The following is a 15,892-nucleotide window of genomic DNA, read 5'->3' as shown; positions in this document are numbered from 1 at the left end:
TTTAAGTGCACACATACCCATGATCATAAATTTCTGCAGACGTGTGCAGCGGCACAACCAGAGTTTAAGTTCAGCCTACAGACTACTAGAGACGTGTCTTTCTCAGAAAGCTGTATCTAAGTATGTTACATAAGAAAGAATTCTGTACAAGAGAGACCTCCACAAACAAGAATCCATTTCCAGCTGCTGCCAGCTGAAACTCAGAGGATCCAAGATCGAGGGACAGAGCTTGCCAGGCACCATAAAGTACCTTAACCCCATTATCTCAGCGTGAACCGTTTTGCAATCAGACCCCAGCTGTGAGAAGCGGAGTGGCTACCAACCAACCTGAGGGCAAGAATTGTGCATCATTCTTGGGTAGGTTCTAAACTGGATTCTACTAGGATTCACAAACCCCTTCAGCTTCTCTGCAGTGAGAGCTCCAAAGCGCACCGGTATCATTGGGTCCATCTCACCGTGGCACTGCAGGATGGCGATGTCTTTGTTCACACCATTACTTGCTGCCTACAATCAACAACAGCAACATGGTTAGCTTGTGAATCATCCATGAACAAATACTGATATCTTGGATGGTCATTGCAAAGGAGCAATTTTATTTTATTTTTTTGTATTTTTTCCCATATATTTTATTGATTTTTTAAAAACATAAATCACTTAATAGTTTGGTAAACAGTATGTTTGCTGGGTTTACATTTTGTAAAGAAAAATCGTTAACAATTGTTTTCTATAATCCATAATCCACACGGTGCATTTAGTTGATTTCCCCCTTTCCCCAAAATGTCTCCTTTGCAAACCTTGAAATAATACAGTTATTGTTTCGATACATCACATCAATATAATATTTCTTTTCTATCTAATCATTGAGGAGATCAACCCCGACTGCTCTTTAGAAGGCCAGATCCTGAAGTTGAAACTCAAGTACTTTGGCTACCTAATGAGAAAGAAGGACTCACTGGAGAAGAGCCTGATGCTGGGAAAGATGGAGGGCAATAGAAGAAGGGGACGACAGAGAATGAGGTGGCTGGATGGAGTCGCTGAAGCAGGAGGTGTGAGCTTAAAGCAGTGGTTCTCAACCTTTTTAATGCCGCGACCCCCAACCGGTCGTAAGTCGAGGACTACCCAACCGGACAGCCTGGACAATTCCTATTGGCTTTTGAAAGCCAATGGAATTAGACTTTATTCAAGAGAGTCTATTCTATTGGCTTTCAAAAGCCAATAGAATAAAAGGGAGTAGCACAGCTAAGGAAAAGGGGGAAAAAAATGGCAGACTGCGTTGTTTGGCGACCCCCGTGAAATGGTCGTTCGACCCCAAATGGGGTCCCAACCCACAGGTTGAGAACCACTGGCTTAAAGGGACTCCATAAGATTGTAGAAGACAGGAAGGCCTGGAGGAACGTTGTCCATGGGGTTGCGGTGGCTCGGACACAACTTTGCAACTAACAACAACAATCTAATCATTCTGGTTGCCTCATCTTATACCTTGTTACAGTCCTTATTTAAATTTGTTTCTCCCATGAAGTTTAAAGTATTCTTGCTGGTTAAGATTTTTCTCAACAGATAATTACATTTAAAGATTTAAATCCATTTTTTCCATATAAACCACCCCGACACTTTTACATTACTTAAAGAATAGGTAAAAGCGGTAAAGAAAAGGAAAAAAGAGCAAGAGTAAAGAAATAATTGATTTTATCCAACAGAGCTTGGCCCAGCGTGCATTTCTCCCCCCTTCCCCCCCAGTTCCAAAAGAGAGGTTAGGCCACATACCTGAGGGAAGGTCCTGTGCAGGGGGAGCCAACAGCTGAGGGCCACAATGCCAGCCAACTGGTGAGAGCAAGTGAGCGCCGTGTAGAGGGAGAGGGCGCCACCCTGAAGGACAGCCACATCAGAAAACTGGTCAGAGCTTATTCCTGTAAAGATTTTCTGCCAAAACGTCCCTCCCCAAACCAATCTTCTCCTCTAGTGCCCCCCCCCCCACCATTTCACTGCAAAGAATGCTGTCCCCATATGCAGGCCTCAAGAAACCCTTCCCTTCCAATTAATTGCTTCTCAGAATCTCATAAATGAAAAAAAAAATCATTAGCTATCCGCAAGTTGAACCTATTTATAGGACAGTGATGGCGAACCTTTTAGAGACCGAGTGCCCAAACTGCAACCCCATACCCACTTATGCATCGTTGAGTGTTGGGTGGGTGTGGCCCATTGGCTGGGTGTGGCCAATTGGGTGGGCGTGGCTGCAGTGGTAACGGCAGACTGGGTGGGACTAAAAAGTTCAATCAATCAATTCCAACTTTGCAAGATCTTTTTTTTTCCTGCGAGAAGTTGAAATTGACTGATTGATTGAACCTCTTTTTTTTTTTTGCACACGGCGGCAGAGGCCTAAAGCGAAAAGGTTTTATAAAACCCAGCTGAAGGCCTAGGACTGGGGCGACAGTGCGTGTGCCCACAGAGAGGGCTCTGAGTGCCGCCTCTGGCACCCGTGCCTTAGGTTCGCCACCACTGTTATAGGAAAAGTTGAATGAGTATTTGACACAAGACTGTTTGCCCGAAAAGGAAACGGAAAACAAATAAATAAGAGTGTTGAAAATCCATTCTAAATGTCCAACTCTATCCTTAGCTTAGAGGAGCTCGGCAGACGTTATTGCAAAATGCAAATGCACGCTTCCCCAGGATCTTAAGAATCAGAAGCTTATATCTTTTTTCTGAGATCCATGGATTAATCAAGAGATTTAAATGCAGCTTCAGATTTCCTCCCAACCTCTTTGATTCTGCTGCCAGATTTTTCATTATTTCCATATTGCATCCATTATTACTGTTTTGCCTCTATCTGGGAACAAAAAGAAATGCAAGGAGAGGGATAGTGGGTATACGAGAAAGGATTTGTGGAAGAGGAGGAGGTTTTCAAATTTTGAACTGAAGCACGAACTGTGAAGTGCTATGCGTGTGTTAGGACTCCCTTTTTACGACCCTGTAATCTGTACCACTCAATTCTTTAATTAAGCTAGAGGAAGGTAGTTCTGCTAGTCACTGCCGGCTATAGGGTGCTCATCTCTGTTTCAAGGCCATTAAGCCTGCGCTGTCCGAAGACATTTCTGCAGTCGTGTGACCGGTATGACATCACGGCGCACTGTTACCTTCCCACCAAAGCGGTATCTGTTTATCTGCTTGCATTTGTATGCTTTCACACTGCTCGGTTAGCAGGAGCGGGGCGAGGACGGTAGCTCACCCCTCAGAGTGGAGCTCAGGTTTAGAAACTGGACTGCCGGCTTTCCAGACGACAAGCCCAGTGTCTTAACTGCCAAGCCACTGCACCACTCCAATTCTTTAATTAACATAAGATGACAATTACATTACTGTAATTTAATTTTTGAGCTGTTCTCTTTTCTTCTTTTTCGTGTGACTCTGCCTCTTTTTGCAGCATGGTGTGACTCTTGGCCTAACAAAGCTGCACGTCTCTTTTTTTCCAATAAACCAGGAGGACTCACTGTAAGGCCTTCTGGAGCAATTTTGGGCTCTCAAAAAAAAAAAAAATCCCGCTTTCTTCCATTTTTGGTGCAGCTTTATGGTCCTCTCACTGGAGAAGAGCCTAATGCTGGGAAAGATGGAGGGCAAGAGAAGAAGGGGACGACAGAGAAGGAGGTGGCTGGATGGAGTCACTGAAGCAGGAGGTGTGAACTTAAATGGATTCCAGAAGATGGAAGAGGACAGGAAAGCCTGGAGGAATGTTGTCCATGGGGTCGCGATGGGTCGGACACGACTTCACAAGTAACAACATGTGGTCAAGAGGGATATCCTAAGGCAGTGTTTCTTAACCATGGCAACTTTAAGATAAGTGGACTTCAACTCCCAGAATTCCCCAGCCAGCCTGAGAAATACTGATCATCTTCATTCCCTGTGAAGGGGGTTTCCCAGGTGCCCCAGAAAGCAGATCTGAGGTCTCTCTTCTTAGTCAGCATAGAGACCTGCCTCCTCCATGCCCCATTGGTTCCCACCTGTGAAAAGCCTCCCAAGATGATCCGATTGGCTGGGATCCCGTTTTTAATTTCATGGTCAATTACAGCTTTAACTGGAAAGCAGAAAGAGAAAAGAGATATTCAGTCTGGCAGCAAGTTAACGCGGAGTTGGAAGCAGTCACGAAGCAAACAGGTCTGCTAGTATGGATCCATGGCGTGGGTTCGCTCGGTTAGAAATGCCCCTTTTTTAAAAAAACTCAAGCCGAAAGAGCTACCGGATCAGCGCTCAAAGGAAAGAGCAGAGGTGCACGTAAACGGGGAGTATGCCGTGAGAAACCATGGGAGATGGTTGGAGTGGGTGCAAAAGTCCACCACGGCATGACAACCGCTTTGGTTTTGCAAAACAGCTCTGGAATTTGCCTTAGGAAGGAAGCGGTTTCGTATGAGCACACAGGGCAGAACTGTGACTCTCTTCTTCAGCCAGCCTTGAAGACAGGAACTTCTCTCTGGCCACACTGAATTTGAGAACTCTCTGGGAGGCTGGACTATCTCCTCAGACAGCAATTTGCCAGCTGGTGAAGCCCTTATTTAGAAGGGCATTTCTTTCATAGAAGGCATATATTTTATTTGACGCTTTTACTTTAGCTCAGTGGTTCTCAACCTGTGGGTCGGGACCCCATTTGGGGTCGAATGACCATTTCACAGGGGTCGCCAAATAATGCAGTCCGCCATTTTTTCCCCCCTTTTCCTTAGCTGTGCTACTCCCTTTTATTCTATTGGCTTTTGAAAGCCAACAGAATAGACTCTCTTGAATAGAGTCTAATTCTATTGGCTTTCAAAAGCCAATAGGAATTGTCCAGGCTGTCTCTGCCCTGCTGAGCCCGCCAAAAGTCCCATTCTGCAAACGGTGCTGCACCAGTTGAGTAGTCCTCGACTTACGACCGGTTGAGTAGTCCTCGACTTACGACCGGTTGGGGGTCGCGGCATTAAAAAGGTTGAGAACCACTGCTTTAGCTCCTCTGACCTGCCTATTGGACAGCTCTTCTTTTCCTTAGTTGTTACTGTGCAGCGTATTAATTCTGGTTTGTTGCAGCGAGCAACATAAATGGTAGAGGGGATGGGCAGGGGGAGGGGGCTCTGTTTTATACGAACACATGAAATAAGCAGAGATTGGGAGAGTGCCAGGTGTGCCAATCCAGACTTCCTTGATCCTCCCTTTCCTGCCACCATGAACCTTTACATTTATCAAAGAAGGGCTGTAGCTGAGGGGGGAATGACATGGGTCTCTTGGAGAATCGCCCAGATTCTATCTTCTCATCTCCGCCTTAGATCTGGGAAGGTTTCCAGCTAGGAGAAGCCTTTCTCCAACCGGGGGCCCGCCAGGTGTGTGCAATTCCCAGAAAGTGCGGCCCACGGACAAGAGGCAGGGTAGAGGCAGACGGCTTTAAAGAGCCACAGATACCATGCGGCAGGCAATGTTTGTGGCAGTCAAGGAGTGCACTTTTTACAATTTATTTAGTTTTTTTCTGGGCTCCAAGAACCATGGAAGATACCATGATATCACTCTGAATATTATTGCCATAGCATTGGTTCCTTCTTTAGGAAGGAGGGGGGGGGTCTAGTGGAATTCATCTTTTAAAAAAAAAAGCGAAGGCAGCTCATTAAGTGCATTAAAAAACTAATGCACTTATTTTGCATAATTCCGTAGGCATACCTCCAAAGGGAAAAAAAACTGCAACATTAAATTTAGGCAGAATAATCAACAGGCGATGTAAGGGCCACGAAAAGGAGACTTGAGTATTCACTAGGGATCATCTGAATTGCCCAACCTGGGTGTGAATTATTTGTAAAATGGGCCTGACATAATAAAGGCATTTTTCTTCCTGTAAAAGCAAGGTTATATATGCACCAAGGCAAATTGGATTTCCTCAAGCCCAAAGATTTATTTTGGGTTTTTTTTTTTTCTATTCAGATTTATGACCTGCATGTCTGCACATTCCCAAGGACAGCTTAGGTTCTTCAAAAAGTAGCCTGCAGAGGCCCAGTGTTCGCCCAGCTGGAGAATCTCGACATCTGGCTTCTGCCATATACAAGAAATTAAAGGTTCCAGGCCATTTTGCTGGCTTTACTTTGTGTGTGAATTAGGCAGTAACTGAAAAAAAGCAGAAAGGGTTCAAGAGTTCTTTTTTTTAGCCTTAGGAAAGGACCTCAACTGCCTTTCTTGGTTTCCAACCACTGGAAATTATGATTGAGAGAAAAGTGGGCCGACTCAGAAGATGCCCAAGGAAACGCCTTTCTTACTGTTCTCAGCAGCTTTTTTAATTCCATTTTCATCTTCTGGCGCATCCGGACTTAGCCCCATTAAATCAAACCTGAAATGGGGGAAAAAAGGGGGAAAGACCATCACAGTCATGATCTTCTAAGACAGGGGTAGGCAACCTTGGCTCTTATATGACTCGTGGACTTCAACTCCCAGAATTTCTGAGCCAGCTTGGTTGCCTACCCGTCCTAAGACATTCTCCTAGGGCCAATTAAGGGCCCAGGGGCATAGTATTATGGTGCAGTGGTAACCGGGCTATGTGGAACGCCAGCAGCAGCATTTGGAAATAGGAGCAAAATTCTGTCTACCCCTCAGCATCTTCCCTCTGATTTCCATTCCACCAGACCTTAAAATGAGGCAAAAAACGGCCAAAATCTATTCTCCTTTGGGTTGAACGCATGCCAGATTACAGGACTGTAATCAAGATTGATCTGATATGGTGTGTGAGAATTGTATCCATGTCACTGCCCAGAATGGAAGCTAACAGCTTCAATAACTTTTAACCCAAAATATTAAGATTGCAGCTCCCCCCCACCTGGCTATGTCGTGATATATTTATGTCATATTTGAAGGGTAGCAGTTTGGAGAAAGCTTAATTGGAAGTTTTGTGGCAGGTAGCAATTTGAAAAAAGGCCAAAACAACCAGTGAAAGTACATATAACTCTGCTAAGATTATTATAAGACAAGTGTAAGAAGGGTGTATTTCCACCACACACTTAATGTTGCTAAGTGAATACTTCCATGAGTAAGGTCCAGGTATTCTCTCCAAATTTGCACCAACCCATTAGTCTGCTGCCTTCACCTTTTCCTTCACCACTTCACCAAGATCTTTTCCCATTGCTCCTAGGGCAATTACAGCTGCACATGGAACTGAAGATAAGGCAGAAGAGTTTGGCTGCTAATAATCCAAGAAATATTGTTCAATACTAACCAGGAGGGCATAACCATCTTCATGTTGAGAGTGACAGGGATTCTGGGTCTGCAAAGAGAGACGGAAGATGGGGTATAATTCTAGCAGGACCACAGGTCAGAAGGGTAAGGAAACAAAAATGATAAAGAAATATCAAAAATCATATTTTTAAAAAAGTATCACCAACATTCTTGGAATTCTTCAAAGCTGTGCACTAAGTCAACAAGAATAGTTTAGCATCAGGCCACATTGTCTAGATCATTGGTGGCGAACCTATGGCACGGGTGCCAGAAGCGGCACTCGCCCCCCCCGGAGGAGAGTTGCCCCGGGCGGAGCAACACAGCCAAGGACATGGCAGCCGGGCAGCGGGGACAAGACTCCACCCTCGCATCCCATCGCATTCAGATGATGGTGTGGGGCACAGAAAGAGGGCGTGGCCACTATGATGCTGCTGGGCCACCTGGCGATCTGCTGTGGCGGGCCGTGGAGATGGTGGGTGGCCCTGTGGGCAGGAGATGTGGGGACGGGGCAGGGGCGAGGCGGTTTTTGGGCACTCAGTCTCTAAAAGGTTCGCCATCACTGGTCTAGACCTTCTCCATAAAACTGGCAGTAGGAAAAATATTTTGCAGGCAGATCAGGTTAGTAAAGCAAGAGAAAGCAAAGCTCTCTCCTTCTCCCCTCTCTATTTCATTTACAGTCCCTGCTCAATCAAGCAGTGTTTGGTGTGGTTGCCTAGTAAACTACCCTGGGATCTGACCATTAGGGGACTGACTTGATCCTGGGCTTGGTGCTTTTGCTAGGAAGCGGCTGAGAAACAAACCGCCATTTCTTTCTATTGATTCTACCCTCAGCAACGCTGGTTTTGGGACTGGGAAGTATCTGCCTACTGCCCATCGTTGAAACTCAAGCAACAGGACTGATAGCAAGACAGCACAGAATCAGCCGTAGAATGTGCTGCAAGAACCACTGGGACAATATCCTAAGGTAAGAGATGAACGTCGAGAAAGGCAAGAGGGCTGGTGGTAGGTTCAGACACAATTCTGGATGCTTTCCTTTAGCATCTCTCATATTTACTATGTGTATGTGAGGATGAAGCAGCGCTATGCAGTCCCTTTGGGGGGGTCCAACTCATTCTAGCCTTGCTGTTTGTTCAGGATCTGGAGATATTCCTGCTCATTATTTGGGACATCAACTTCCTGTCCATTTCAGCGGATGGACCTCAATCTCTGTTGCTAACAAAGTTTCACATCTGGTATTTCTGTACGTGGCCAAACAGGGAGCTGACACTCGGCTGGGGCTTTGTGAGAGTTTGAATTCCAGATCCCTAGAAGTGGTTAACAGAGAGGAGAATACAATGTCTAAGCGTACATAATCAGAATAAATTATTAATGGAACTTCTTGGCACAGATTAAGTCACCCCTTGCACATACTTCCAGCCAGTGAACTCAAGCCTAAAAGAAGTCAGAGTAGGTCATTTTTTTTTCCCCCTCAGTCTATTAAGGAAGCAGGAGAGAAAAAAATGGAAGCTCCAGAAAAAGGCAATAGGGTCGAAGGGGAAATAGCTATCGCTCAGTAATTTAATCATTAGTTTGCAGGCTTCTAAGAACTAGACATTTTGACCAGTAGGGAAGCATGGGGAAGCCTGATAGAACAGTGACGTGGATAAAGCAGATATTAAAAATATATGCCATTTTCTGAGTGATGTAATGCCTCTGCCTGTTACACTCTGCTTGCAATCTGCAGTTCTTTCACTTGCTGATACTATTCTCTGCTGATTTTGCAACTCCCTTTTCAAATAGCAACATCTAGCCCTGCCCACTATCAAAGCTTCTACCTTTGAATTAAGATAAAGTCCTGGAATATTGGAGGGTTATGGTGAATGTGTCTTCAGGTGGTCCTTTACTGGTTTTTAGGTAGTGGTGGCTACAAAGATTACTACTGTCACTACTGTTATTATTATTACTACTGTTCTGGTTAGTCAGTCAGCCAGATGTTTAGACTGGATCTGGCATTTTTATCCACCTATTGAGTCCTTCCCAAGGACCTGGGATAGACAGATGTTGTGGTTTGAAGATATTGTTATCACTATATACACAACAATGTGAAGTGACAGCTGCGTCAAGTTCTTCCCAGAAACCCAGGACAGCACTAGCAATAGCACTTAAACTTATATATCACTTCACAGTGCTTTACAGCCCTCTCTACAGAGTCAGCATATTGCCCCTAACTATCTAGGTCCTCATTTTACTGATCTCGGAAGGATGGAAGGCTGAGTCAACCTTGAGCGGTCAGGATCGAACTGCCGAACTGCTGGCAGTCAGCAGAATTAGTCTGCAATACTGCATTCTAGCCACTGGGCCAAGGCTCCTAATTAGGATGCCCTAACACAGCAATGGCGAACCTTTTAGAAACTGAGTGCCCAAAAACTGCTCCCACCCCCCCTTCTCTGCCTGCCCTGCCCTGCCACCCTGTCCCTGGTCCTGCCTGCCCACAGGGCCACCCACTGCCTCCACGCCCTGCTGCAGAGCCATGGCAGCCATGCCCTCGCCCATGGCCCACATCATCTACATGCGATGGGGAACAAGGGCGGAGTCTTGTCCCCGCTGCCTGGCTGCCATGTCCTTGGCTGCGCTGCTCCACGTGGACTGCGCCCAGGGGCGACTCTCCTCCGGGGGCTGCTGGTGAGCAAGGGGCCACGGGTGGAGGCGGGGCTGGGGGGACGGCAGGCATGTCCACAGAGAGGGCTCTGAGTGCCACCTCTGGCACGCGTGCTATAGGTTCGCCACCACTGCCCTAACATATTAAGGAGAATATATCAGAATCCTGTATTTGAGAATCGATGCATGTTGTTGTTATATGGTCATCCATTTTGGGCATGATGGTTATGTCGATTGTACACTGCCCTGGAAGCCATGGAATGACAGGCAGAAATATTTCACTGAAAAGCAAGCAGTAGGAAACTCTTTTCAGTCCAGTAGCCACATTTCATCTCTCTGCCATGCCCAAGAGATGCAAGAGGTGTGGCGTGGCCAGTGATACAATAACATCGTAAAACAGGTGCTTTCGTGTTTCCATCGCTCAGAGAGAATTGGGGGTGAAGTTCCGTGCTTTTAAACCTGCATTTTAAAGACAGAATAACGGTGACACTTACGCATGAGGGCAGATGTATTTCACATAAGGGAGCCGGATGGAAGACAGAGCATCAGCCCAGCTGTGCCTGAAGGGAGAAGGGCAAAAGAAAGCAGGTCAGGTCACCATCCAACATAAAAATGAAAAGGCAACATTTTTCACGACTGCCCCATCCCAGAGGCTCATTCTGCTAAAAAGGCAGTTGGGAAAACCAGGCACAGATCCTTATTGTAGCTGGCAGGTATGGGCTGGCCCATATCTGCCAGCTGCAATAAGGATCTGTGCCTGGTTTTCCCAAAAACTCACCCCACACACTGCATCAGTGAGAATAGCTTGCTAGGGGAGATCATATCCTCATATCAGTGCAACATTCAGATATACAAGTAGTCCTTGAACTCATGACCATTTGTTCAGACTCTTTGAAGTTACATTGGCACTGGATAAATGGTGGCTACTACTGGTACTCAGAGTTCCGGTCATCCCAGCACCGCCCCAGTCACATGACTGCGATACGGGTGCTTGGAAGCCATTGGCACTTCCAGCTGCTTGCCAAGAGCCCTGCAATCAGATGACCGCCTTAGCAACCTTCTATGCCAGCTTCCCCAGAAAGTCAAAGGGGAAGCTGGCAGGGAATATTACAAGTCACTGGGATGGGGAAAGTCTCCACCACCAGGGCACACTCCCGCAGCCCTTGTGTGCTTGCCCTAGTCTCTTTTTTCTATACATAAAATTTTTGATTTTTTTTCATACGTTCAATAGTACTTGTTCAACAAACGTGTTGTCTGAGTTTTACGTTCACTAATACAAATTTAATTCCTAATCCTTTATTCTTTTGGAATGGCTGGCTGTGGAATTCTGGGAGTTGAAGTCCACACGCCTTAAAATTGTCAAGGTTGAGAAACACTGCTCTAGCCATTGATAAAATAAGTCCCAAGTTTGATAGTATTCTGTTTCTTCTTTTTCTTTCAACCTCAAAGTAAGTCTGTCCATCTCCACACGTTCTGTCATACACCCTCACCAACTCAGGGTCTCTCATGCACCCCTGCGTACCCTTCCAGAACCACATGGCCCGTCTTGTGCACCCTCTTTTACCTCTGCATAGTCTCAACCCTCCTTGACCCGTGCAACAGCTCTTGCGCACCCTCACCAACCCACACCTCTCACACTCCCCACATACCCTCCCAATCTGTGCAGTTCTTCTCACCAATTTTTTGCAGTTAAAGCTAACGGTTTCTCCTTTCCACTTATATCCGACTTTAGGGAGCGGTGCTCACCTCCGTTTCTTAGCCAAGGGAGCCAGGATTGTCTGAAGCCCCTTTCCGTGGTCATGGGGCCAGCATGGCTATATGCCAAGGTGCACGGAAAGCAGCTACCTTCCCACCAAAGTGGCACCTATTTATCTGCTTGCATTTGCATGCTTTCAAACTGCTAGGCAAAGCGGAGACTGCTAGGTGGGCAGGAGTTTTTGTAAGTTAAGACTGATGTAAAGGAGGAGATGGAATTAGTCTGTCTCCCGTAAGACTCCTGCTCTTCACCCGTAATTTTTAAACAAGCCAACAAACAAAAATGCCACCAAATTTGTCCATTTTTTAAATCAAATTGCGTTGTTGCGGAGCTGCACTGGCCCACAGATGCTAACTCCTGCACTAGATCAGTGGTTCTCAACCTGTGGGTCGGGACCCCATTTGGGGTCGAATGACCATTTCACGGGGGTCGCCAAACAACGCAGTCTGCCATTTTTTCCCCCTTTTCCTTAGCTGTGCTACTCCCTTTTATTCTATTGGCTTTTGAAAGCCAATAGAATAGACTCTCTTGAATAGAGTCTAATTCTATTGGCTTTCAAAAGCCAATAGGAATTGTCCAGGCTGCCCTGCTGAGCCCGCCAAAAGTCCCATTCTGCAAACGGTGCTGCACCAGTTGAGTAGTCCTCGACTTACAACCGGTTGAGTAGTCCTTGACTTACGACCGGTTGGGGGTCGCGGCATTAAAAAGGTTGAGAACCACTGCACTAGAAGGACCAACAGCTTCCTAGGTTCTTTTCGATACAAAAACTAGGTTCTAAACTCTAAAGTCATCAACTTCATCTCAGTATCTTCTCATTCCAATCCTTTAATATTCTGCTCTCTATGGTGGCTAATAATACCAACATTTCACATTTACCTCCAGCTGTTGATATTCCCAATCCAGGCTTGTGAAATGTAGGGAGGTTTTTGCCTCCCCAACTGCCATTACCATTGCCCAACTGCCATTACCAGCATCGCTAAACATCCCAGATTTTCTCAATACTCACCCTGTGTCACCGAGCCCGTGCAAAAAAATGACCTGCCAAGTGAAGTAGAAAATAAGCACATTAGCCAGCTCAGCAAGTGAGAAAGTGCTAGCAAAGCTACTATAATTAGGAAGCGTTCTGTGAGGTCAATTAGTTGCAAAACAAAAACAGATTACGCAGGAGGGAAGAAACCGGAGTCACTCAACCTAAGATAGTTAGCAGAAGATGAAAATGAAGATGCGTGCGACTGAATACATTTGTGACCAAGTTACCATCCTATCATGACGCCTTCCCCCTAACGAGATGATGAGTCACTAGAAAAATATGCAAATATATCTTGTCAATATTTATTACATTTCGCTAAATGAGCAAAGTTCTGGAATGTTCACGCCTAGGTAAGAAAGCTTTCTTTTTACCTGGCACCACTGGGCCAAAGCTATTGCCATCTTTGAATTAATCTGACAGGTTGCCATCACCCGCTTCTTCCTGATTCCTTCCTAGTTCATTTCTGATTTTCCACTCATCTCACCAAACCAAGATATAAAATGATTCTAGTACAGCAGGAGCACAGAATTCAGCTTCCTGATAAATGGTTCTATTGCTATAGAGAGCAAGTTCCCTAAAGACTGTGGAAGTGGAGGTAGAAGCAGTAAGCAGTGCCTGGTGAAATCCCAGAAGGCAAAGGAGCCACCAGAGACTTATCAAGCTTTACTTGTTGGAACTGGTTTGGTTCAAGTCATTCTCGAGTGTGATCTTCAATTTTTTTAACAGAAAACTAATTTTGTACACTCTATGATTGTGGCAGAAGAACAGGTCCCACTTCCTGTCCCTGATCACAAATCCCTGGGTTAAAAAAATCATCTACTGCCTGAGTTTCATTCTTCACATAATCCACTCCTTCTCTTTTTTATTTATTTATTTATTTGTGAGACTTATATACCGCTTTAAGTGCGAACACTCTCTAAGCGGTGTACACCAGTAAGCAATGTATATATATATTTACATTGCCCCCAACAATCTGGGTCCTCATTTTACCTACCCCGGAAGGATGGAAGGCTGAGTCAACCTTGAGCCGGTGAGATTTGAACCACTGACCTGCTGAACACAGCCAGCTAAAGTGGCCTGCAGTACTGCACCCTAACTGCTGCACCACCTCGGCTCTTATCACTGTTCTTTCCAAAGATATTTCAAATTCTATAATCACCTCCCACCCATCTTTGATCAACATATCTTATCAATCAATACATATTTGAATGGTATTTCAACATTACAACATTTCTCAGTGGAATGATGGAAATTGGCACTTTGATCTTTCAAAATCCCATGAGTTCCAATAGCCCCAAAACATTCTAAAAATTCATACCCATTCCCTCCATATATTAAAATTATTATTCCGTTTTAAGTATGTTATGTAGATTTAAATAATATTCTAGAAAAAAATATGGTCCCAGTGCTGGAACTGTACTGCTGAATTTGATCAAAATCAGAACTCACAAATTTGTGATATCTGCTTAATAGCCATGCAAGTGCAGAATGTGGTATAATGTACATGGTTTATTATACTATATGTGCATCGTGGACTGTTTTGGAGAGGCCAGTTTTTAAGATGAAAAGGAGGAATCTGCAGACTGGATAGTGCTAACCATAGTCACGAAGATGCAATTTCAGCGCCAAGAGTGGCTATGTTCCTATCCGCACACTCCTCAGGTTATATTGTAGAAGCAGAATTATATAAAATAAGCCAATCTTGGCAAACATATTGGGTCTTCACTATTGTTCTAGCTGACTTTTAGACTTTAGATCAGGGGTAGTCAACCTTGGCTCTTTTATGACTCGTGGACTTCAATTCCCAGAATTCCTGAGCCAGCTTAGCTGGCTCAGGAATTCTGGGAATTGAAGTCCACGAGTCATAAAAGAGCCAAGGTTGACTACCCCTGCTTTAGATCCTGGGGAAGGGGAAAGCCAAATTCTCTCTTCCACACCGCAAGCAATACATTTTTTCTGTGAGTTTGGATGGCACGAGTGCAGGCCAGGCCAGCAATGAGACTGAAAATTAAAGTAGTTTTGGTTCAGTGCCACAGCACAGTATTACCTACTACAATAATTCACCATGCCAGCCCCATAACTGGAGGGGGGGAGGGGAGGAAGCAGGTTTTAGTCAATTATTACCTAATTAATGCAAGAGAATAGCACTGAGGGCAACACAGCAGGATACGGTTGGACTAATTACCTGCCAGAGGCAACAGGGTGGATTTTGCCCAGGTCCTACAAACAACATTTTACAGTTTATTGAAAAGGAAGGAAACTGATCTGATCTCCTTCTGTAGTTCCCCAGCCTCCAGAAAAACTGATACCAAATTCTTACCACAGGTAGCATTCCTTTCTCGGAAATAGCCTCCCCGTTATGGGGAGAACCATCTCTTTGCCTGTCAGCAGAGAGGATGGGCTAGAGGAGAAAAACCCATTAATTCCCTAATCTTTCTGGATGCCAACAGATGGTAGGCCCAAAACAGCATGCCCTTACCGCTGCAGTCTCCCGCTCTGTCCCTGAAACGGTCACAGCATCAGCAAGGAGGGGGACAGACATGTTGTTACCGCACATACAACTATACAATTCACACCTGCAGAGGATGAGAAACACACAACCAATTAATTTGTTTAAATCAGCCACCTATAGTTGGGTGCTTTCAGAGGCTGGCTGGGAATTTTCAGGGTGAAATGCCTGTGCCAAAGACTTAATTTACCCCTGTAAGTTTTAATATAAGAAATACTCCACCGCATTTACCTTTTAGGAACTGATAGCAGAGCTGTAAATAAAACACTTTAGGATCCAGAAGATTCATAGCTTCCCATCAAATCCTTACAAGTTCACTCTCAAACTTTTTCAGTTTTCTCTTGGTCCATAAACAATGAGAGATAGAAGTTTGCTTTTTTAAAAAAAAAAGTTTTTATTTTTTTCATTTTTAATGAAATCCAGCATTTTCTGAGTAAAAATTGTCTTTGACAATTAGACCAGAAAAATATAAGCTGCGGTCAACTATTCTGAAGACAGTGCTTGTCTAAAAAATGTGTTTCCCAAAGCCTAGTTCAAATCAAAATCCAACTCAGTTTTGAAAATATTTTATATCTCATAACGGCATGTTTTTGAAATTTCAGAAGGATGCTGCTAAATAAAGGTTAAAGGTGTTTCAAATGCTAAAACAGAATTATGCTACCTAGACTAGAAGCAAAATTTGCAGCTGATCCTCTGAAGCAGTAAATGTTTTAAAGCCCCATTCAGCTGGGGCAATAAGTGTGTTTCCTTTGTACAGGAG

The 15,892-nt window shown here is 44.8% G+C and overlaps 1 protein-coding gene and 1 long non-coding RNA gene across 7 annotated transcripts in view; one reads left to right on the top strand and one right to left on the bottom strand.

Annotated features, from left to right (window-relative positions):
* Nucleotides 1–15,892, bottom strand: part of LYPLA2 (lysophospholipase 2) — a 28,496-nt gene that overhangs the window by 3,530 nt on the left and 9,074 nt on the right. For 4 of the 5 annotated variants that reach the window (XM_039363052.1, XM_039363053.1, XM_039363055.1 and 1 more), the window contains exons 2-9: nt 15,103–15,199; nt 12,600–12,631; nt 10,332–10,397; nt 7,202–7,249; nt 6,252–6,322; nt 3,990–4,063; nt 1,765–1,866; nt 328–504 (exon numbers count right to left, since the gene is read on the bottom strand). In XM_039363052.1, coding sequence (XP_039218986.1) covers nt 328–504; nt 1,765–1,866; nt 3,990–4,063; nt 6,252–6,322; nt 7,202–7,249; nt 10,332–10,397; nt 12,600–12,631; nt 15,103–15,180 — 648 coding nt within the window. In that variant the 5' untranslated portion in view covers nt 15,181–15,199. Of the gene's footprint in view, nt 1–327; nt 505–1,764; nt 1,867–3,989; nt 4,064–6,251; nt 6,323–7,201; nt 7,250–10,331; nt 10,398–12,599; nt 12,632–14,808; nt 14,844–15,102; nt 15,200–15,892 lie in introns of those variants that run through there. The other variant, XM_039363057.1, reaches the window with a different exon arrangement.
* LOC120316905 overlaps nt 7,258–15,892 on the top strand; it is a 43,342-nt gene continuing 34,707 nt past the window's right edge. Inside the window, exon 1 of one of the 2 annotated variants that reach the window (XR_005559086.1) lies at nt 7,258–8,164. This is a non-coding gene — a long non-coding RNA (uncharacterized LOC120316905). The remainder of the gene's footprint in view (nt 8,165–15,892) is intronic. The other variant, XR_005559085.1, reaches the window with a different exon arrangement.

Source organism: Crotalus tigris, unplaced genomic scaffold (assembly GCF_016545835.1).
Source record: "Crotalus tigris isolate CLP2741 ecotype Arizona unplaced genomic scaffold, ASM1654583v1 scf7180000019504.1669754, whole genome shotgun sequence".
Lineage (NCBI taxonomy): Eukaryota > Metazoa > Chordata > Lepidosauria > Squamata > Viperidae > Crotalus > Crotalus tigris.
Note: the sequence above shows the minus strand (reverse complement) of the source record. Positions and strands in the feature narration are given on the sequence as shown.